Source organism: Atractosteus spatula, chromosome 7, assembly GCF_055471065.1.
Source record: "Atractosteus spatula isolate fAtrSpa1 chromosome 7, fAtrSpa1.hap1, whole genome shotgun sequence".
NCBI lineage: Eukaryota > Metazoa > Chordata > Actinopteri > Semionotiformes > Lepisosteidae > Atractosteus > Atractosteus spatula.
This window is the reverse complement of record NC_142712.1, coordinates 34,915,751-34,938,664: the sequence shown is the minus strand read 5'-3', so window position 1 is coordinate 34,938,664 and position 22,914 is coordinate 34,915,751. Positions and strand designations below refer to the sequence as shown.

The following is a 22,914-nucleotide window of genomic DNA, read 5'->3' as shown; positions in this document are numbered from 1 at the left end:
CGTTCAGGAATATTTTCTTAGTTTTTAACACTTTTTAAGGTTGTTTGGAGTGTCTAGATTGCTTCCCATGTTGACATGCTTCTGATAAGACTTCATCTGCTGATTGCCAGGAAGTGTGCGGGGGAAGCTTATTGGCGTTGCATGCTGCTCATTGTGAAATAACACGCCGGGCGTGTGCAGCAGTGATGTGTTTCCTGACCTTGATTCCTGTCTGCCTTCAGAACTTCTTTTTAGACGCTGTTGTGCTGAAGTAAGCATCCTGAATAAGTCTCGTTGTAAACTGAGCAAATGGTGTTATGGGAAGTGAAGCAAGCAGGAGCCAGGCCACCCCCCCCAAAACAAACAAAAGCGCATGAGGCCTGGCCAGGGCCAACCAGTTCATTGTGGAACTAAGACAGCCAGGTTCATTCTCGATGCTTTTTTTCCTAAAATCAGAAAAGAGAATCCAGTATGTTCACACCTGTACACAGCCCTGCAATGCTGAAAAATGCTGCCTCTCTCTGGACTGTACAGAATTGTCCTATTTTCCTGGAACACTCCTGCAACCATGGAAAAGTAGCTTTCTGCATACAGTCCACTTCGTGCTGCTCAAAACATAGACCCTGTGGTCTTTGTCTGCTCTGCTTTGTGCTTTGTGTTGTGCACTATGCACAATATCTGTCAGGGGTATATCTGCTTATTTTGAGCATGTTGGGTGCAAATGGGAGATTGAGACTAGAGAATATAAATATTACAGATAAGAGGAGGCACTTCGACTCATCCTTCTCGTTTGATTGCTGGTAGATAATTAATCTGTGGATTTGCTTACAAGAAGATGGTTCGGTAACAAAAACGTGGTTAGGTGTGTTTTGGAGTGAAGTACCTCTTGGTCTCAGTTGAACTCAGAGAGGCAAGGACCAAGGCATCGGTACAAAATACTGTTATGCAGCAATTATTGTTGATTATGTAACATTGAAGGAGAGAGTAGGTGTGACCTCAACACAGCAAAATGTTGGTAGCATTAAGTCTCATCCAAAGAGTGGAGCACAAAGAATGACAGAGCAGGAAAGTGGCAGAGCCCTGGTCTCAAATTGAAAATCTCCTGCCACAGGCCACCTATCCTCCCTGTCCCAAGGATAAAATATTCCTTAGGGCCCCAGTGTGACCTATCGATGCAGTGGCTCCTTTGGGTACTGTGCTGGCAGTTATGTGCAGTGTGTTTTGTTTTGCATTGGTGAGGATAGGTGTGCATCACCTATGTGAGTCCCTGTCACAAATACAGAGGTGGAGTATGTGGGGAGGTATTTCCAGAAGGTTCTCTTCTCCCTTTTTGCTTAGTCTCTGCTACATATTTGAACCTGGAAGTGACTTGCATCGGATGGTGGTGCTGAAGGTGACTTTGTTGACTGTGGAGACTAATTAGGGTAATTGTCAGCCGTGGTTTGATAGATATCGAGAAAGACCCGCATCACAGCTTTCCAGGAGACTCTGCGTAACCTTATTTACAGATCGGCTAATTACATTAAAGCATGTGACGGCTTTGCTAATTGATTTCAGGCCTGAACCCTTACTGTGACAAAGGTTGGAAATGTCTTGAAATTGTGCCCATTTACTTTCTCTCCTGCCACCCCCAGCAACTCCATTGTGTGCTGTGGGATCCTCTACCACTCTTTCCTCTTGGATTATCAGCTGCAGCTGACTTTCCTTCTGAAAGGAAGACCGGCTCAGGCAGCACAGATAAGAAGGAAGTGCGGGGCTGTCGAGCTGCACAAGAGCGGTTTTGCGTATCTTATTATATCTGCGGCTGCCTTCCTTCTCTGTGTTGGCTGAGCAACTTTTTAGGTCTGTTAGAAAGTTGAATGTGTAGGTCGTCGTATATTGTGTGCGGTATACACGATAAGGAGACACGGGGCAGATGTCATGAGATGCCGAAACAGCAAAGACACATGATTGGGATCCCCAAAGGCGTTCTCCACTCAGGCTGCTAAAGCCTTTTCGGATGATCTCAGTGCCTCCCATTTCTGTGCCTCATCTCGGCCCCTGACTGACCCCCGCGCTGGAGTTTCGTTCCCTATCCATGTTGCGTGTCCTGTGAGTGAGGAGCAGGGCGCCGCCCAGTCTCTGTTCACCTCCCAGGACAGTGGGTGGGGTGTAAAAGAGGTTCTTTCGTTCTTTTTTTTTCATTCTGTTTTGGTTTCTGGGTAAAGCCTGCATACAGTGCCCCCCAAATTCTAGAAACTAAACATGGTATTGCTAATAAAACACACACGATTGTGTCCCTTAATGCTTTTCATTACCAGCACTGACAGTGTCATTATGCTGTGTTGATCATTCAGGATGACCAGTGTGGAGCCTCCCTGTGTTAATCAGCTTGACGGAGCCATGTGACATTCATACTGGCTCACTTTGGGAGGTGTGTGTGGGCGATTCTTAGGGATTGCAAGCTCACATGCATCCAGCAGGAAACCAGAGGTACCTGTCGCATGGCAAACGGGGGGAACTACGGTCAGCTTGGCCCCACCCAGTCCCGGTGGCTGTTGGCCAGCCACAGAACATGTCAAGGTTGGCTGATGGCACAGCCTCCGTTTTTGTATCATGTAGTTTTATGTGGCTTCATATGGGGATATCTAATTAGAAGGATTTCCTGAATGCAAAGTTTTTTTTGTTTTTGCCCTGTTTCCTTTCCATTTGTTATCATTTGTTTTCTGCTCTTGTCGGTCCAAGCCAGAGCCAAGAAACAAAACCTCTGAAATCTGCACAGTGTGTTCTTCTTCTTCTCACTACTTCAAACCTTACATGGAGGGAGAATAAAGCAACAAAAAAACGCTGCTTATTTGGTGATGTCATGATTAGGAGCACATCTGTGCATGTGCGTTGGCAAGGCTCAGCAGCAGTGTGTAATTGTGCGTTTATGAGAACGTTACTCTGCCTCGCGCCTTATTTGTTAGGAGCATGCGAGGAGGAAAGGCGATTTGGAGAAGTGAAACACTTTAAGGTGGCGGGTGGGTTCTTTCTAGGAGACGAGAGAGGGAGAAGATGTCCTTATATGGTCTAGTTTGTGTGTGTGAGGGTAAAACAACTGCTGTTTTTTCTTTTTCCGCTCATCCGTCACGATTCCCCTACAGCTTAGTTCCTAGGAAAACTCGTGGGCAGGACTCTGCCGTAATGACAGCAGCAAAAAACTCAGAGATCCCAGTCTGGGCCTGGAGAGGTTTTTGAGGCATTTGCAGTTATTCTGTAAAGCTTAATGTGCGTCAATTCTCCTCTCCTAGGGGATGCGTTATAGAAAGTCTCTGCTAAGCCAGTTCATGACTTTTCGGAACCTGGTGTCTTCCAGGATTTGTTCCAGCAACGCTTTGTTGAAATCCCAACTGGACTAACATTTTGCACAGCCTATAAAATGTTGGTTTCCATCTTCTTTTCAGATTGTCCATTCCACTGTACTTTTGAGAAATTTTGTAGGTAACTTTCCACTTTTCTGGAGTGGAAAGCAAGTTTAAAAAAAAATCGGGAGTAAAGTAGATCAGCTAAGCTCAGCTGGAAGGAACAACAGAAGAGACTGAGGTCTTTGACTAGGAAACCTTGACTTGGAAACCCTGATTTCTACCCTGGACTGATTTTAAACAAAATCGAATTCTGTTTCTTCAGTGCCATTCTGAGCTCTTAACTACCTGAGAGAATTAACTTACTTGCTTAACTAAGCCAGTTGAACCTGTCATTAGTCTTCAGGTACTGCCTTTTTAGGCTTTTCAATCGTGGCCTGTGAAGACCACAGCTGTGGTTTGGTCTGGTTTCCCCTCCCAGCAGGTGACCTGAACACCGCATTAACAGAACATGCAGTGTTACCAGTCCCTCTCCTGTCACATGCGCTCACTCTCTCTCTCGTGTTTTCCAGACTGCGACGCTGTTTGGTGAAGTGACCCCACCATGCGTGAATACAAACTAGTGGTGCTAGGCTCCGGAGGTGTGGGCAAGTCCGCTCTGGTGAGTGTGTTTTTCTCATTACAGCTGCTGCAATAACACTGTTGCTCACTCAGCCTGCAGTGCCAGTGGGATTTCGCTCAGTTTCGGCTCTTGTTCTGCAGTACATAGTAAACGCTCTGCAGACTGGATGTAGCAGTCATCTCTATTCTGAAAGTTTATCCTGAGAGGCAGCGAGACTTGTTTGGTGAAAATTGCATGATGCAATTGAAATTGATCAGTTTCGTGAATTACCCGACAGGCTTGTAATCATGCAAGTGTGCTAAGGTTTAGCTCCCATTTTGTTGATATTGCAATTACTTATAAATGACATGGTTTCATATGTATTTGCACGTAACTGCCGGTTACGCAGTGGAAGTCCTAGGCGATTCCAGGCCTCCACGCTGTGGAGCTGTTTAACACACTCCCTGACTTACATAAGGGTTTTGTTCCAAACCCCGAGTTTGTCAGAATTCAGAAACAGTTGCTTGAACTTGTAGAGGGAATGAACACACATGATCTTCAGAAATCAAAATGTTTTGCTGAATGAAAAAGCATTTTAAAACCTTACAATGAGGATGAACGCCAAATATGACATGCAGTTAAAAATCTACAGCAAATACTTAATGAAACTTTAGAGAGAGAATTGAAAGACGGATGATGCGCAGGTGATGGAGCACATGTGCGAGAACAAAGCAAGACTGAAAGAAAAATTGTGCCCTGGTGGACGCTGGTGTTGACCGCATTCCACTTTTTCTGTGCTGTTAATCTGAAGAGGAAACTCACTGCTTACCTTATGCTTCACTTATCTGACCGGAACTTTCCAGAACTTGAATTTGATTTTGGGACCCGTGGGATTTTTTATGTTGAGTCTCATGTAACCCATGGAGGGTTGTAATGTGTCCACCTACTGCCTGAGGTCCTGGCAGCCTGTAAAGCAACTCACTTTATTGTCGTGGTTGCTTCTGCTGTTTTTAAAAAAGAACCATGGTTTTCTCCTTGCTTTTTACTTGCTTTCCGATTTTGTGATTCAGACTAATTTAGTTTATTAAATCAGACTCAGTGCAGTAAATTGTACTTGTTGATCCTGAGCTTAAAAGCACTGTAATGTGCCCCTGCTGCGTAGCGCTTTGAGATTTGCGAGATGCAATGTCGCAGCGCCTAAATGCTTCCCCTCCTGTTTTCCTGTGACATACCCTACTGCCGAAGCAAACTAGAAGGACCAGGTAAGAAAAGACTGGCAAACTGACTGGAGTCCTGCCATTTTTAAACCAGGCCCCACCTCAGACCAAGAAAAAAAAACACCCACCGGGAAAAAAGGAACCGTGAGAAATTTCCCTGGCATCCTCATAGTTTTCCCAGGTTCTCACCTGCTTTGCCATTTTGTAGTATCATGTTGTTCACCATTCTCCTCTACTGTGTCACAGTGAAGTTATACTTTTATACCAGTGCACAGCAGGACACTCTTGAAAAATGTTGGCCTTCTGCGTGTCCATTTGCACGAGGGCCCAGATACAGAAGTGTGCGAGCCTCCTCAGCGTCTCTCACTGTCAGACCAGTTCTTCTTTTTGTTTTTACACGGTTGGGCTCTTGTCCTCGCATTTTGGCAGTGGTAGCCCAGCTCTCCCGGATGCCAATCCACTTAGGAAAGAGCCATGGCCGAGCTCCAGGACCGCATGGCAGGGGTGCTGGGGTCAGGGCTGGGAGAGGCCTCGCTCCTGGGGCCTGCTGGCGCTGTGCCCGCCCCATGCCTCGATCTTTGGGTCTCCAGAACCAAGAACTAAAAATAAACAAAAGGATGTTCTGATTTGCTTGGCCGTGCTTTTTTATTGGGGCAAGCCACTCACATCACTTGGTTGTAGTGGTATTTTGCCTTCCGTTTAGGAATAGGCTGTTTGGGAGTCTATCATTATAAAGAGGTGTGTGTATAAGGGTGTCTCCTGTGCAGGAGATGCTCGTTTTCCCTAATAGTAATTTGTGCCTCGTTGTGCAGAGCATTTGTGCCAATTCGAAAAATATCCAAGACCATTAATAATGATTTTCTATTTAAAATGCACTGATTTTTAAATTATGATATTGTCCTTAAGAAGGCAAATAGAAAATGATTAACAGCCTTGTAGCAGTTTTTGATATCTTAGGAGGTTCATTTATAACAGCTCTTTCTTTCCACAAGATTTGTTCATGATTTGAGCTTACCCTGGCTGCTCTGCATTTTAAAACCTTCTGTGGTGTTCCTGCCAATGTATTGCTTTACTTTGGCTAAGTACGTCCTCAAAGCCAGGCCTTGAAAAAGGGCCTTTTCTGCCACTGAAACCAAAAAAGATACATTTTATTTGCACTGAGATTGTGTGTGCTTTTCCTTTTGTTCATAAAACGTTGTGTAACCTCCATATGTGTTCCCACTGCTAAATGAAGTACCAAGCAATCGCATTATTGAGAGGGTGTTTTTGGTGACATTTATGTTGGAATGGGTGTAAGTTAAATATTAGCCACTGGTTGCACATACCCAGATTAACATGAACTACATGGTGTTATTTTAGGAACACTGGGAGTAGTCTGTGAAACCAACCCTAGATGTTTAAAGAGTCTCAGTTTGACTTTCTTGTGTATTAATTGACCCATTATGTAACTGTAGCTTAGTGTTTTATGTAGTTGTTTTAAATGCAAGTGTTCTTAGTGGGATGCTCCCCAGATGCCACTGGTAATGACCGCTGCTCTGTGGAATGTTGCTTAGGAAAAAGCAGTTTCTGTAATTGAGGGATGGTATGACTGCTTTTTTTTTACTGTCTTCCAAAACTTATTTATGTAATTTAAATGTTATTTTTGGTAAATGAGTGGCACATGTTTTTTTAAATGCACTTGAAACCAGCTAGGAGTTTTTACGTGTTTGTTGGTGGTATAGAGTTAAACCGCTCATAGTAGCTCTGAGCCCCTACTCAGTCCACTGGGGCTGCACGCAGTTTGGATTTGCCCTGAATTGCTGTTTCTTTAGGCTATTTTATTCGAGGTAGATTTACTCTGGCTCTGCAGGTGGGGGGAGTAAGAGGGTGACAAGGGCGGAAGTAGGGGTGTCATCTTGTATAGACCGATGTTCAGTGTTCGTCCAGAACTGGCACTTGAGCTAGTGCTTTAGTTAGTTGGTTTCTACCACTCAGACGTTTGCATGCTGTACTTTTGAACAACTCCCTCGACTTCTGTTTTTACTTGAAATGTAACTGTGCAGCAGAAAGTAGAAAGAAAAATGTATAGTTCTGGCACTTTTAGAATTTAAGATGGACACCATTTGGTTACTAAAAATAAAGAAGGACAATTTCTCTTGTGAGGATGCCCTCCCCAGTCCTCATAATGCCTAATGTATTAATATAATGAGGATGTTTCCTCAGACTGGTGCGCACAGGTTTAGAAATACTGATGCAAACACGTGCGTTAACATGAGATTATTGATTGCTCACCCAGTTTCTCTCTCTCTCTCTCTTCAGACAGTCCAGTTTGTCCAGGGAATTTTCGTTGAGAAATATGACCCGACAATAGAAGACTCCTACAGAAAGGTAGGTGTTACAGTGAAGATGGTCTCTGGGTTGGACCCGAACTGTACGGGTGTGCAGCGTTAAGAATGAACTCAGCTTCTTCTCCTCTCTCTCTCCCGTCTCCCCCGGGCAGCAAGTGGAAGTGGACGGGCAGCAGTGCATGCTGGAGATCCTCGACACGGCAGGAACGGTAAGTAGAGCTCCAGTTTCTTTGTTGATCAGTCAAACCGAAATGGGGGAAAAAAAAACAAATATCTGCTCTCCAGAGGAGAAAACCCCAACCGACCACGTTGGCTCTAGAAGCTCGAGATTATCACCTGTTATCGCGTGTGTTTGTGCCCAGTCGGCCTGCTTTCAGGAGCTGCTTGCACAAGGGAACAATTGGTTTAAGACTAAGGCTTAAAAGGTTCATTTCCTTCATCCTGACAGTGTAGGACACACCTTTAAGCACTAGAATGTATCTGGTTTCCCTTATCTGGCATAACTTCATCTAGTCTAACACGTGATTTAAATGTTCACAACCTTCTACATGAGGACTTACTTCTGGTTTGTTATGCAATTTTATCATCCCTTGATTTAAATTTTAGGCTTTTAATTTGACGTATTGTGTTTGCCTTTATTATTTCTTCCCCTTTCTGTGTTGTGTGGTGTGGATCGACAAACTATTGCTGGAGATGACCCAAAGGCAAGGGAGCTCAGTGCTGTAACGAATCAGCGCTGCACTGAATTGTTCATGTGGTTTTAATCACTCCCTGCGCGGCTGGCCTTATGGGGTTAGATGACAACAGGGCCATCAGCAGAGGTTGCAAGACGGGGCGCAGTCAGATTGTTCTCTGCCTCTTGGTGTCCCAGTCGACATCCAATGAAAACGATGGTTACACGTCCCTTTCCTTGCCTGCCCTCAGGTCAGGTTGAGGGGTGGCAGTTGTGTGTGTCTGGGGTGGCACTCGGACATCTCAGGACCAAAAAGGGGGGTCACTCACCCCTCTTGCTCTGTCTCTTTGTTACAGGAGCAGTTCACGGCGATGCGGGACCTTTACATGAAGAATGGCCAGGGCTTTGCTTTAGTATACTCCATTACAGCGCAGTCAACGTTTAACGACCTACAGGACTTAAGAGAACAGATCTTACGAGTAAAGGACACTGAAGACGTGAGTAGCCATGTCTCTGATTGGGTTACAGGTCACATGTCCTCTCCATTTTCACTCAATGGTGTAGTTTATCCCCCACCCCATGTACCAAAGGTGTTCATGGTTTTATGGTGCTGTGACAGCTATTCAAATTGCCCACAAAACACTAAATCAAACTATATATTTACAAGGGGGAAACATAAAAATGCTGAAAATGTTTGTGAAACACAGTTACTAATATTAACAGTAGTCGCAACTAAAGGAAATTGTCGTGAACCAGCGCCTTCAACTTCAATACTTGGTTTTATCGGCAACTCTACAGATACCGTACTTGGGGTGGGGGTGGCTGATCTCAGTACAACCAGTCCTGTCTATTGAACTGTAGAGAAATAGAACCAAACGAGCTTAATGGGCCAGATGGCCTTCTATGATCTGTGGCCTTTAGGGAGAATGAAAACTAATACATCGGAAAGTGTTGTGTTTAATTATGTTGTGTTCATCATATGGTTGATACAGTAATAGTGATCAGTTATATTTTTAATACTGTTGTGTATTTGGACAGGACTGGTTATGTATGTAGAAATGAGTTCCAATTGCCAGGAGAGTCGGGCTCATCTCACACACATTGAGATTGATTGAGGTCAAGGTCCTTGTCATATAACAGTGATACTTTATGTATTATACCCAAATAAGTAGTGGTGACTTGGATAACAGTGCTCAAGGCAATGTTGTGAGCTGTTATGACCCAGAGTATCTTTGTGTTTCCATTGTCCACCTGTATGCTTTGATCATTATGAGCTCAAGCCTTACGTAGCACAGAAATAGTTAACATAAAGGTGTCTAATTCATCTTAGTCAGTAAATGACTAACTTGCAGCTTCTGGCTGTGAGAAAAGCAATATGGTTTGAGGTAAATTTTGCCGCCGTGGTCTCGCTACTTTGTGGTGTTGTCGTTTCTCTGTCCTTGCGGAGCCATCCGTTGAATCCTCCCTTCAGGATCTTTAGACTGGGTAACAAAGCTGCATACAGTGAATATTCAAAACTGCTGTCCTCATTGGAACTGCTAAAGTCTGGGACTGCCGTCAGACAGTCTCCCCGTCTCTGGTCCCAGAGTTTATAGGCTGAGGATGTCATGATAGCTGTTCCCCTTGGGAGCACCCTAGTGGAGCTCTTGGGCATATAGACAGTCTAACATCTGGCACTATAGCTGTTCCCTGCTCACATCTGGAATGGTAGGTTTCCCATAGACAGCTCTGTTGGGCTGCGGTGATAAAGTGGTTTGTGGATGATTTATGACCGCTCTTTTCTGCAGTGAAGTGCTGCGATGCGTGCCTAAACTGCTGGGATGGCATTTTTTCGAAAGTTCGCTAATTAGAAGTGAAAATGCATAAAATTTGATCCTGTCCAAAAAAACAAACTATTTGAACACTTGCTGTTACCACAGGGTTTTATGTGGGACACTGGTTTTCTAATCCAAGCCTGGGAAGTCAATGGACACATCAGGTAAAGCAATTCACAAGCCATAAGCACTAAAACGTAATATACATAGGGTACATGATATACTTGATTTTCTGCAAGAGAATACTCATTAGCACATCTGAGGGCAGAAAGCTGCTTTCTTGTCTCAGTTCTAACTTTTGGTTCGGACACTTAACATCCTGACAGTGGGGCTCAGAGCTGGAGTAATGCTTTGCACTGATGCACTTGGTTGCTGTTTTGGGGGCAGAAGAACTTATGTACCACTAGTTGTCCTGTTCAGACAGCAGTGTTGTGAATGTGGCACAAGGAAATCTGATATTTCTATGGCTGGATCTGTGGAAAACACCCTCATAGCATAGCAGAGGATACATTTTTACAGTGCCCATAATTTGATTATTTGCAATGCACATTTTGTTTTATTAGGCCAAACTAAATACTAAATAAGCCCTCTGTGTTGGTAAAACATTCACAATTATGACTTAAAGTGCCTGTAGACAGTCTACATTTCAAAGCGGCTCTCATTTTCAAAGTAACATTTTGTGGCCTAGCAACCTGAAATCGAGACGCATTAAATCAGAATTTATTTGATCTTTATTTAGACATTGTAACACACAATCTCCAAGTGAAAAAGCAAGTCCTCAAACTTTCTGAAAAGTAATTGAAAATGAAAACCTAGAATAAAACTGTAGAACACAAGAAGACAAAGATAGAAAGCACATGACTAGTTAGCATAGGCTAAAATACGAATGTATTCATATTAAGTATATATAATTTTATTTCACTCTGAACAGTGAACAGTGAAAATCCAAACACATTCCGAATGTATGGCATAATTCTCGGATTCCCAAAATAAAACAATACCTGCACTCCCTGTTTTTTTTCCAAAGAGGATGCTCATAGTTCCCATAATTGTCCTGCTCTCAGTCCCAGCATGCTCTCTGCGGCTGATAAAGAAGGAGAGGGCAGCTCATTCTCAAGATCTGATGAGCAAAAAACTTGCCCAGAAAAGTGGAGTTTACTCAATTACAGTACTCTTCCCCCCTGTCTGCTCATCAAGGCTGTGGATGAATGGTCCTCTCATAGGCTTGCGGACTATCAAGGAGAGGAAAATGGGATTCTCTTCTTGCCTGTGTGACCTCCTGGCATCTAATTTTTCATTATGTGCCGTTTTTCCTCTACACCACTGTACTGCTCTGTTACAGTGGGCAACTGGATGTTGGTGTTGTCTCATACAGTACTTAAGAAGTTACAAAAAGTTACAAAAGTGAGGAAGCCATTTGGCCCATCTAACTCATTTGGTAGTTAGGCATCTATTGAAGGCAGCCAGTTTGAATAATATGGCTGGGTAGCTTGTTCCATACTCCCTCAAACATTTGGGTAAAGAAATGCCTTCTGTTCTCTCTTTTAAACTTCCATGTAGTGCCCTCTGGTTTCTGTTTCACCGTTCATTTTGAAGAGGTCCTCTGGGTTGACTTTGTCTTTGGGTTGACTTGTATTAAGTCCTTTCACGGTCTTCAGTTTAAGACTAAAAAAGTTCAGTTTTGTAGCCAGTGTTGTACATCCCATAATGTACCTGGTTGCTCTCTACTGCAGCTCATCCACAATACATAGCTTGTCCTTGGGAGTCACGGAGTGCCTGACACAGATTCTCGGAGGCATTATGGACCTTGAAGGAAATGGGAAAACCACTCAGTTTATCTGCATTGTAGGGAGTGCGCTTGAATAAGGATCTTTTTTTTCTGTTTTCTCTCACCTATTTAATACTATGCTGGACTGTTGGTGGTTTGCTAAGTAGTTTCCAAAACCAGTCTGCATTCTCCAGTTATTTCAGAAAAATAGACCAGCCCCAAAAGGGCCTTTGAGCTTGAGGTGCTTTGAAGCACCCGTTTCTTCTGGGCTAGCTCTTGATACTGCCTAAGAAATGGGAGCATCAGCACATTGAACAACCATGCAAAAAAGTGGCAGCACATCACTTTTGAGCTAGAACAGAGGAAATCGGTTTGTGAGTGAGTAACGCAGAAATGCCTGTCGGAATTTCTTCTCCTCGAGGTGCTCTAAGAGCACACTGACATCACGATTTCCCTAAACCCAGCACCGTGAAAGGCACATTGATTAGGCAGCATGGCGATTAGTCGTGACAATGTTATTTCTGGCTGCTCTCTCCTCCCCTGCCTCAGGCTGCCTCTGCTGTCTGAAGGATTAATGCTCACAGACTGCGCACACACGCACTGTTGAATGGATGCAGTTTTGTTTGAGCTGAATCTTATTTGTCCGCCTTTTGATTTGATTGAGCTATGTCGACTTCCACATATCGGTCTTCGAATCCCAGCTCCTGGCAAGCCAGAGTGCGTGACTCTGGTGAACTCTGGAGGAGAGGTCCACGAGTCCTGTGGTTGCTGGGAGGAAGATGTCTTGTCCAGCCCCTGCTCTTTGGTCCCGTCACTGTGCAGGGGTTTGAGAAACTGAAGATAGTTGGGTTTTATGAGAGCTTTGATATAGGCTATGAAATTGGTTCAATTAGGTAAGTCTAGGGATGGAATAAGACCAAATGACAAGAAGTAGTTCAGGTGGGTAGCTGCATCAGCATGCGTAGGCTACAAAGGAACAAGTACTAGGTTTTTTCCATGCTGAAAAAAACTAGCTCACACCTGAAGAAGGCTCCACGGCCGAAACGTTGTGTTTTCTTTCTTCTTTTTTTCAGCATGGAATAAACCTATTACTTGTTCCAAATGACAAGAAGCTTAGCAGTAGCTAACTGATTGGATGATCTTGTCCAGGTGTTTCCTTAAGGATCCCAGGCAGGCCTGTTAAAACAATGAGGTTGGGAAGCTGGGTCCAGACTCCCACTATGTTCTGGGCAAAGAAATGGGTCCTGAATGAAAACCTTTGATTTATGGTGGCATTTTGTGTGTTGTTCAGCAACAGCTGTCAAACGTGAACTCTGTCAGCTCATTGAAATAGAGCGGTCTGTACAAATATTAAAAAAGGAAAATCAAATGTGCACAACTGTGGTTTATAATCTCCTCATTCCCTGTTGTGTTTCCTGCTGTCTGGCTACTTCCCAGGCAATCACTTCCTTCAGAAATAAGATGCTGGAGTTTTGGGACCAGGGAAAGCATTCTCTTGTATTTTTCTTGTGTTGAGGTTTCTGGATCAATTTTGCTGCAGAACTGTGATATGCACTTAAAACAGACAGGACTGTAGGTGAGATAATTTCTCTGTGTTTTTAGTGAAGGATATTGACTATCTGTGCTGTGCTGAAGTATTTGAAAGTGAACTGATCGAATGGTCAGTTCACTTTCAAAGTTATGAAACTTTGATTAATTGGACAAAAGACTTTCAAAGTCAGGTTATAGGTTTTTCAGCTGCCCGCTAATCATTTTTCTCCTGGACAATGTCAGGTAAGACAGTGCTTGCTGACATTGGAGCTTATCGAGAGACTGTATAACAGAACAGGCAAGCCTAGATAACAGACTGGTTGGTTATGAGGTATTGCTGTTTTTTTTTCCATTCAGAAATGAAATGTCCTGCTGTCAGGCTTTGCCTGGTAGTGTTTGCAAAGAGGAGCTCTGTCCCAGACAGCAAGGTGACCAGGGCTCAGTTCTGTGTGTTGGCTCCTGGGCTGTTTGTTTCCAAGCCCATGGAAACTCGGGCCGCAACTCCGGACAGCGCTGTTCCTGCCTAAAGCTCACTTGGCTCGGAGATCCAGGCACTCTGTCAGCACGATGCCCTTGTTTGGTCACTGAGAAACATGATTCTTTCGTCAAGTTCCCAGATTTTTTTTTACCCTGAAAGTGGTACATGACTGGCAGAGACCATGTGGTGTCCAGTGGTTGGTTGGTAGTTCATTGATGGATTACCTTTTGTTTTGATAAAGACCATATTTTTGGCAACATGTTTCTTCTTCCTCTCTTACGGTGTGAGCTGCTTTCCATATTGCACATTAGAAAACATAATTTTTAAAAAGGGAGATGGTCATATCCATAATCCGTAAGACATACACTGATAAATTAATTGGCCCTTTGAAGTCGCATAGAAACGTTTGAGTAGAGATCTGCGTCAATGTGCACTGGCTACAAAGGAACAAATAAAGGTTCATTCCACTCTGAAAAATAGCAAGGAGGAACATTTTTTGCCTGTTGAGATTGTGAGGTTCCTTTAAAAATAGTGTTTGTAAAATTTGTGACAAAGGAAAGCATCTTACAAAATATGCAAACAAGGAAACTCTTGTAACAAATGCTACTTCTTTCACAAGGACAGGCACAAAGGTACAACATTGCCCCTCTGCCACAACAGCCCACCATTTACTCAGGTTAAACATTTTTAACTCCCATTATACAAGATCTTGTGCTGTTTGTTTTTCATTTTCGTCTTTAGATCTTCTGCAGTCCATAGCTGTGTTACAGTGACGGTAACATTATTGACAGTGTACAGACCAACACGAGATCACCTTCTGAGAAAATCCGCATACTGTACATACGTATGAATACATTACCCATGGAAAAATATGACAGGTTGAAGATTTGTGCTCTTAGCGCGGCCTTGCTCTAGTGTTCTGGAAAGCTGAGTCTGCATTGCTCCTTTGAGTGTTTTTGTGGAAATGCCTGTTGATGTTTGGACCCTGCAAGGGAAAGTCTGCTTTGAGTGTTTTCTCAGCCCATGCCAGACGCTTGTTTGGAATCCAAACAAGAAGTGCGGCCACATAGTGTGGTCAGTCCAAACATTCCTGTTCTCCGTTTCTCAAGAGAGGACCCTGTCTTCAGCCTGGGGGCTCAGAAAAACTTCCTTTGGTGGGGTTTGGAAAGGGCCAGCAAAAGAACAAGACAGACCTTTTCAGGAACGGCGCTTGGTGCTGTGATTTCTTGGCAGCCCTGCCTCTTGTGTAATGAGCATATTCCCCAAAAGGGCTTTTGTTACAGGATTTCTAATAAAAAAACACTTCCCCTCATTACCAGTTTTGTCATCTGATGGAACTCTTCTGCTTTCCGTCTTTGCTTGCTGACAGATTTGACTGTTTCCACTTATTTGTGTCACAGCAGAGTTCACACACTAGATAATTCCTGTACAGTTCACAAGAAACAGCCACTGCAACACTTACAGGCTCTTCATAACCGGGCTTCCAGCTGAGCTGATGGGAGTTCAGCTGAAGAGAAGCTCTTTCTGACTCTACTTTCCTCTTCCCACTGTGAAAAATCACCTGAGGTATTGAAACAAGGCAGGAAACTAATTTTACCCAGGAGTTGTAGAAACATGTTTTAAGGGGTTTTAGCAATGTACACAAGATTAGGTTCAGCACCCAGAAAGATCTTTTCTTTGTAATGTACACCAAGAATGATGGCCCAAAGAGAGGCCAAAGTGTAGCTTTTTGGCCTTGTCGCTTGTTGGATTACTGGCAGGAAAATCATCCTGCAGTTATCTGTCCATCTAGATTATGGAGCAAAGCTTCACTCGGAGCTGTCTGCCGTTACCTGTATTTGCTAGAAACGTTTCTTTTTCCAAACCATATGGGGTGGGACGAACACGCTGCCTGTTTGTTTCATTTTAGTCAGTGAAACACAGTGGAGGAAAGAATAGTATGAAGGATTGCATTACATGTACTGTAGCGTATGTTTTGAAATGTTACCCTGTTCAGCATAAGGCTAAAAGCTAAATACGACTAAGATTTAAAAGTTGTATTATTTGTATGTTTATCAATCACCTGGAGGCCACCTACACTCACATTCAGCTCATGCTATTATCTAACTTTATGGAGTCCCTGAATCACAGAGGATTCAAAAGACATTGAGATAAGAATACAGGGTAAAGACAAGAGGAGGCTATTGAGCCTATCAAACTCTTTTACCCCAACAGCACTGTCCACTCCTGTCCATCAGCACTGTGCTCTGTCTCTGCCCCCTCAGGTCCCCATGATCCTGGTGGGCAACAAGTGTGACCTCGAGGACGAGCGGGTAGTGGGCAAGGAGCAGGGACAGAACCTCGCCAGACAGTGGAACAACTGTGCCTTTTTAGAGTCCTCTGCGAAATCAAAGATCAACGTTAACGAGGTAAGGACCCAGCTTGCAGCGCTTAAAGCAACACTTGGTGTGTCTTTTCCTTTTTACTGATTTTGCTAACACTTTGAACTGACTGTTAGCAGTGGTTCATGATGAGTCTTATTGGTTACACCATCGGCTGCATCTCCACCATACTGGACACCGCTCCTTCTGCAGTCAGCAGTAGGGGAAGAGATTCAGGGCCGGGAGTGCAGACCGGACCCCTAACAGCTTTGCTCCACGTTGGAATAATGGTTGTACAGCCAAAAAGAGTTGATAAGGAGGAAATTGGGCTCCCGGGTTGCTCAACCGTTAGAAGCTTCAATGTAAAGTGCAGATTTGGGCCTACAGATCTGGGTGGTGGTGCTGTCCAACACTGAGTAGGGTACCCCAGCAAGATATAGTGCATGTTTTTAGGGCCTTGTTCTTCCTTCTGTTATTTGACAAAAACTGTATAAAATATCACCGGCGATTGATGGAAGGAGCACAGGAAGGGGATGAGCTGAAGGTCCTGAAACAGGTGTACATGTATAATTTGATGTCATGCCACAGCTTTGAAGTAGAAAGTTTTGATAATTTTTGATTGGAATTTATCATTTATCTGGAGTTGCTTTCCCAGCACTCTCCATGGACATAGGAACATTTTGGTTCAGTAGGTGTCACCACTCCTGCTTTTCGGTGCCTCTTGGATGTGGAGCGCTCCAACCTTTCAAAACTTCATGCCTCCCGGTTTTTCCAAATTCTTCTTCCACAACCTTGCCAGCTTCGTCTTGCATTCATGTTGGATTTAATCGGGGAAAAGTCTGCTTGAGGGGAGCTTGTTTTTGATATGGTGTTGAGATGGCAGATCAGAGGTTTATCAAAGGCAGGGTGGGATTTTTTTCCCCTTGGTCACGATACATAGATCCGACATAGAGCCCACTCTGCTGTCTCCAGATCTTCTTTCTCTCACTTTTTTGATATCCGTTTTTCTTTCCCTTCTAGATCTTCTATGACCTGGTCAGACAGATAAATAGGAAAACGCCAGTGGAAAAGAAGAAGGCGAAAAAGAAATCGTCTTGCCTACTGCTCTAAAACTCCCACCAGCAGCAGCTCTGAGCCAGGTGGGTGTGCCAGTCTGGCCTCGCTCTGTTTTGAAGCTGAGTTTGTGATGCCAGGGACAGAGGCTTGGTACCTTTGCCATCTACAAACGGGAATCTTCATCAAACTTCAGCAGGACAGTACCAAGTGACATTATATCAGTATCCAGGAGCTGTGTTAAATTTTATAACATCGACATCACATGAAAATTGTGTGTGAATTTTGAGGTTAATTATTGAGATCAAGTGTTAAATCATTTTTGGTGTTCAATCCATTTGTATAAAGAAGTATTACTCCTCTGGGCACCTTTCTAGATACCGACAGTAAGACTAATATGTTTTTATACAGAATTAACCTGGATGATGAGCAGGCAAATCATATACTTCCTGCACCTCAGCGTTTAAACTGCAATTTTGTAGGCAACTCTAGATTAATGTGAATTTAGATACCACCAGGTTCACTGTATTTTCTTTTTGGGCAGCAGTTGACTCCTTTTATTGTAAGTTGTGTTCATATCTATAACTGGCCTTATCAGGGGCTTTTAAGCTTATGATGAGATGACTAGGGCGGTGACCGAAATGCCACACTAAGCCCTAAACCCTTCCTCCAAGTCTGCACTTCTGTGACATAGTGCAAGTGCACCAAGCATTCAAGGGTGCACAGTTATAAAAGGGTAGTAGGACACCCTTGCATAGCATCACTCATTTGTACCATGGCTCACAATTAGAATGCTTTCTGTTGTTGATGTTTCTTTTCCAGAGTGCCTATGTGCGTGTTTGCAGCGACTTTTTAAAAATCATTTTTCATTCTTCACTCACAGTTTGATGAAACTACATGTCATCTCATCTGTCCAAAAAGTAGTACATTCGTGTACATTCATGTTTAGCAGGCTCAGCTCAAAACAGGTGAAGGAAATGAAGAAAACCTGGCCATACCATTCTCTGTTTATTCCAAGCTTTGTCCTATTAAATACATTTAATTTTGATTGTCCCAGTACAAAAATGACGTGGAACATAATGCATTTATTCCCGTTGAACACGATTGATTCAAAGTGGTTAAAGTAAACTGAAGGTAAATTGGGCATTACCTCAGAGCTTTGTACTATTAAATACTATGTCATTCTGTATACACAGTAGGTAAATATTTATCAGCAGAAATGGGTGACAAAAGCTTTATCTCAACACTTCATACCTCAAATACATACAATATGAATCTAAAGCAGCCTAATGAAATTTTCTTTTTACATAAAATAATATAATAAGACCACAAGTGTCCGTATTGGGACATGGCCTTGAGCCCTCACACTCCTGACTTCAGAGCAGTGTTGGACAGAAACAGCACCATCTCCAGTTAACCAAGCAGTACTGCACCCTTCCTGTAGGTAGGGATGCGATTACCACGGCACCCAGTTTATTTCAGTTCACTGTGAAAATTAGAATGTTCAGAAAAATGATCTTCAGGGGAACAGGTATAGCTGTACCTTTAGGCTACAGATTGATCCCCTCTATTCACCTTTCACACCCGGCCCTGAAATTTCTTACCTACTCCCATTTCTTTATTTCCTGTTCACCTGCTCAATTTTGCCTTTTCCTTCATGTGTTTTCCCCTCCCCACCTCTCCCCTTGTTCACTAGCCTGTGAACAGGCCATGTGTCTGTCTGTTTGAGCCCAATTAAGTGAAACGCGCTGTGTTGTTTACAAGGCCGTGGTTTGTGGAACTTGTATTTGAAGAGTACATGTCAGCACAGACAAAGTCCAGATTTCATGGCTTTTGCAGGATTCGAAGAAACAGACCAGATCATCTGCAAGTATACAGCTGGATACTCTTCAATTAAAATGTGCTTGGTGAAAAAAAATCCTTGTGTAACTCCTTGACCAGAGTTGTGATTTGGAATAGGGACTTTACTGAAAAGGATCACTTGGAAAGGATGTTGTTTTCATGTTCTAGTTTTTCAGTGGGCACAGTTGAGTTTTAAAGTGCTTGCACAGTGTGTATTTATTATTTCAAAGTAGTTTTCTTCAACAGGGGAGTTAAAACTACTACTTTAATGTTTAGTAAGGTTGCACTGTTGTACTTAGGTTGTGCTAAAATTATGACACTATATTGTTGCTGTGTTGATGCCTCATTATTTTCTCATTTTTACCGTTCTGCTTTGTCAATTTTGACAAATCAGATTAAAATTAATTTCCATAATAATGTTGCAATAGATCTGACTTGGGTACATAGACAAACACCCTTAACTCATAAGGTTTCTGTTAACTATGTTAACTAAGGGCAGAAGATTAACTTGCTGCCCCTCCCAAGTGCAGTGTGGGATTGCTGATCAAGCTAGTCTTTAGACCAGAGTGTCACTGCTGAGCTGCCAGATCACTCAGGAGAACCCAAACAGGAGTATAACACCCTGACTTGGCCTGTGTAAGGTCAGGTCAGGTCTGCATTTGGGCTGAATTTACTGTTATTATTCTCTGTTTTTGTGGGTGGGTGGAATGAGAGACTTGGTGAGAATTACCTATTTATTCTCAGTTTCAAAACGCTTTCAGTTCTTGCAGAGTGCTGGATAGTCAACCAATGCAGACTCGTGCAGCTGTAGATCCCCTGTGCCAGTGCCTCTGTAAACTGTTCTGTCCCAGAAGACACCCCCCCTAGTGCTTGAATGAGCCCTCCCACAGCTCTGCTTTCTGCCTCTCTCTCCATTTCCCTGGCTCTGCCAGCACACATTCCAGATGATGATGCGATGTCGTTCACGATTAAAGCCGAGCTGTGCTTGTCGCACGGCGCACTGGCCCGAGGCTGTGTTTATTCATTTCTGTTTGGGCAGCCGAGCGTTGCTAATGGGATAAAGGCACGCTGATTCCATCAGCCGGCAGTCCTGTTTGATGGAGCAGGCTGCCCAGAGCCCTGGGCCCCAGCTCCTCTCACAGCTTCGGAGCGGCTGACTCATCAGAGACCCTGAGCCGCTGGCCTTCCCTAAGAGAGTCTCTCTGTGTGAAGACCTGGCTCCTGCCTTCCCGCACATCGGCAATGTACCGTTGCCTTTCTTCACTCAATTTAGGCATAATTCCACTTGTGCTGAGCTCTTCCTTTTCAGTCTTTGCATCCTTTTTACAAGTTTCAAGACCGTGTGGTATCCACATTGATCCGAAGCACAGGCTGTTAAATGTACTCATTTTGTTTTTGTTGTGTGGCTTGATTGAGTCTTTTCACCAGTGTCGACCTTTACGAAAGAGAAACTGTAAGCACTTCCAGATTGGATGGGCATAAGGAGAAAGATTAAGTGAAACTGGTAAAGGCTGATAACCCTGCAGTGTCATTATTCTAGACCTGGTCAGAAGGATATTTTGAAACAAAAACAGGCGCTTATCACAACTGTATGAAAGGTTGCGTTCTTTTGGGTTGCTGGGTAATTGATCTGGGGATTTCCTCCATTCAGGAGAGCAGATGGGTTTGATAAGATGGTTGTGTAGCTTGTTTCAGACTTGCTCTCTATTTAAAAGAGGAGGCTCCTGTTTTCAGGTCTTAAAACCTCTTCCCTGTGGTCTGCAACGATGTGTTTCACATTAAGTGGACTTCATCATCTTCAAGGGTTTTGAAAACTTGAATCAAATCCCCTCGCATTTCTCTTTTCAACAGCAAATTATTTGTTTATTTTCCTCCTAGATTTGGTTGCAAAGCACTAATATCATTTTAGTACTTGATAACATGAGTTGTGCCCCATGTTCTAAATGGTATAATACAAGCACAATGTACAATTTTTACATAAGTCCCCCTCAGTTTTCAATTCAGTGCTGTCCTAATATTATTACTAGAAGAAATCGGTATCACCTAGTGTTGAAGTGTCATTTTGAGGCCACTGCTCTAACCCTGGTCTCTCTCTCGATGCAGAATGCTGAAATGAAGAACTGTTGCCTCTTTGGAAAGTGCCAGCATTCCAGACCTTCAACCAGAAATGAAAACTTCAAAAAGAAAAAAAAAACAAGCATCTTACTACTACAACTACAACTGCAAGGAAAAGTGAAAATAATCGACCACATATCTCGGACGGACTCCTCTGTACTTTTTATACATCAGTCAGCCGAAGAATCCGGATTTTTTCTCTGGTAGGATTGACTGTCAAGACAGACCCTGAAACTTCAGCTTCCTGGCCTCCATTTGTTCTTTTTTTAACAAAATGTTTAAAGACTACAGTATTTTCATGTCTGGCAATAGATAATAAACTTTTTGGGGGGGGCAGTTGAAATTTAGATCTATGATTATAAACAAACAGCATGGCCTCAATTAAAATTATATATAATATTGCAAATGGAAGCAGATTTGATGATTATTGACCTTTTTTATTATCATGTACCAGTCCTAAGCACTAATTGTGTCAAAAGTAATAGATTGAAGTCCATATATATTTTTATTTCCTGACATTAATGGGCTTTGCAGCAAATAACATTCTTTTCCTGTGTGACTTTATTTTGTATTTGAAGTCACTGGGCTTTCAGATTTCCCATAATGGATTTGAATTCCAAATGTTTTTTTTTCTTTTGCATAAATATGCTTTGGGGAAACAAAATAGGTATTTTATAGAAAAAACTGTGGGAATAATAATAATTGGTTTCTATGTCTCTCAAAGCTGAAATATATTATACTAAACCAACTCTAATATCGCTTCTTGTGTTTTCCTGTCACAAACAATTCCGGCTTTTATGAATAATTAAATTTTAGTACATTTTCATTATTTTTTGGTCATTGTAATTTTTGTTATATATATATGTTTCTTATCCAAAAGGAGCTCTATCATTTTTGGTGTTTTTTTTTTAACTTAATGATGTTTTTCTTCGGTTCTCTGCCTGGCAAGTGTCTCAGTCATCGCTGTTCAGAAAACGCCTGCGATGGAAATGTGAACTGAATGAATAAATGATTTTCGGATTTACTGGGTGCATTTTGTCGAAGAGTAGTCTCAGGTGCAGGGGGCCAAACAGCAACAAGGTTGGAAATTTCCTCATCACCACTTTCCAAACCCAGTGACTGCCCTATGTATGGTATGTTGGAAACATTAGCATATTTAATAGTTCACAAATGAAACTGTTAGGGTTTAGAGTTAGTCAGTGTTCGATTAAAGATGAACCTTTGGGTTAGAAATTGGGAGCCCCAAAATTCATGGCTTTCACCTCATTCTGTTATCTTGCTTACTAACTGAGCTTTTGATTGCTTAGCCAAGGAGCTCTTGATCACTATGCCATCTTCACCCAGAAATAACCTGCTGTTTATCCCCAAAAACCATGAACAAGATGTGCAATCATGGATGGGACTTCCTCTGTACCAGACACTCTCTTAATGAGTTATCTTAATTCTGCATGGATCCAGTCATGAAGTCAGTCACCAGGAAGCTCTGTTCTAAGACCCAGTACTTGGCACAGGCCTGATGCTAATAACATACCTGTGGCTTAACCTTTCAACGACCAAAACATCTTTTAAAACTGGTCATGAATTGGGCAGGATACTAAAGTAGTCTGACTTGGGAGTAAATGTTGTCCGTTTCATTCACAACTTGATTTCTGTCATGGAGAGTTTTAGGTGGAATTATTTTGTCCAGTAGATGGAGCTATTGTATAATTTAGTGTGAGCAACTACAGTTTGTAGACCTAAAAATGAAAATGCCAATGTAAAGTCACTCAACAGGGCATTGGACCACCATGTGTGGCCAGTTTGCCCTGTTTATGCTATGGCACAGGGTCTGCCA

General features: G+C 42.9%; 1 protein-coding gene across 3 annotated transcripts in view; it reads left to right on the top strand.

The window, feature by feature from the left end:
• rap1aa (RAP1A, member of RAS oncogene family a) overlaps positions 1 to 22,104 on the top strand; it is a 50,353-nt gene extending 28,249 nt beyond the window's left edge. For all 3 annotated transcript variants that reach the window (XM_088920274.1, XM_088920276.1, XM_088920275.1), the window contains exons 2-8: positions 3,875 to 3,963; positions 7,419 to 7,487; positions 7,600 to 7,656; positions 8,477 to 8,617; positions 15,975 to 16,118; positions 17,091 to 17,209; positions 21,069 to 22,104. In XM_088920274.1, the coding sequence (XP_088776400.1) occupies positions 3,907 to 3,963; positions 7,419 to 7,487; positions 7,600 to 7,656; positions 8,477 to 8,617; positions 15,975 to 16,118; positions 17,091 to 17,180 (558 nt within the window). In that variant the 5' untranslated portion in view covers positions 3,875 to 3,906 and the 3' untranslated portion in view covers positions 17,181 to 17,209; positions 21,069 to 22,104. The remainder of the gene's footprint in view (positions 1 to 3,874; positions 3,964 to 7,418; positions 7,488 to 7,599; positions 7,657 to 8,476; positions 8,618 to 15,974; positions 16,119 to 17,090; positions 17,210 to 21,068) is intronic.
• The last annotated feature ends 810 nt before the right edge of the window (positions 22,105 to 22,914 follow it).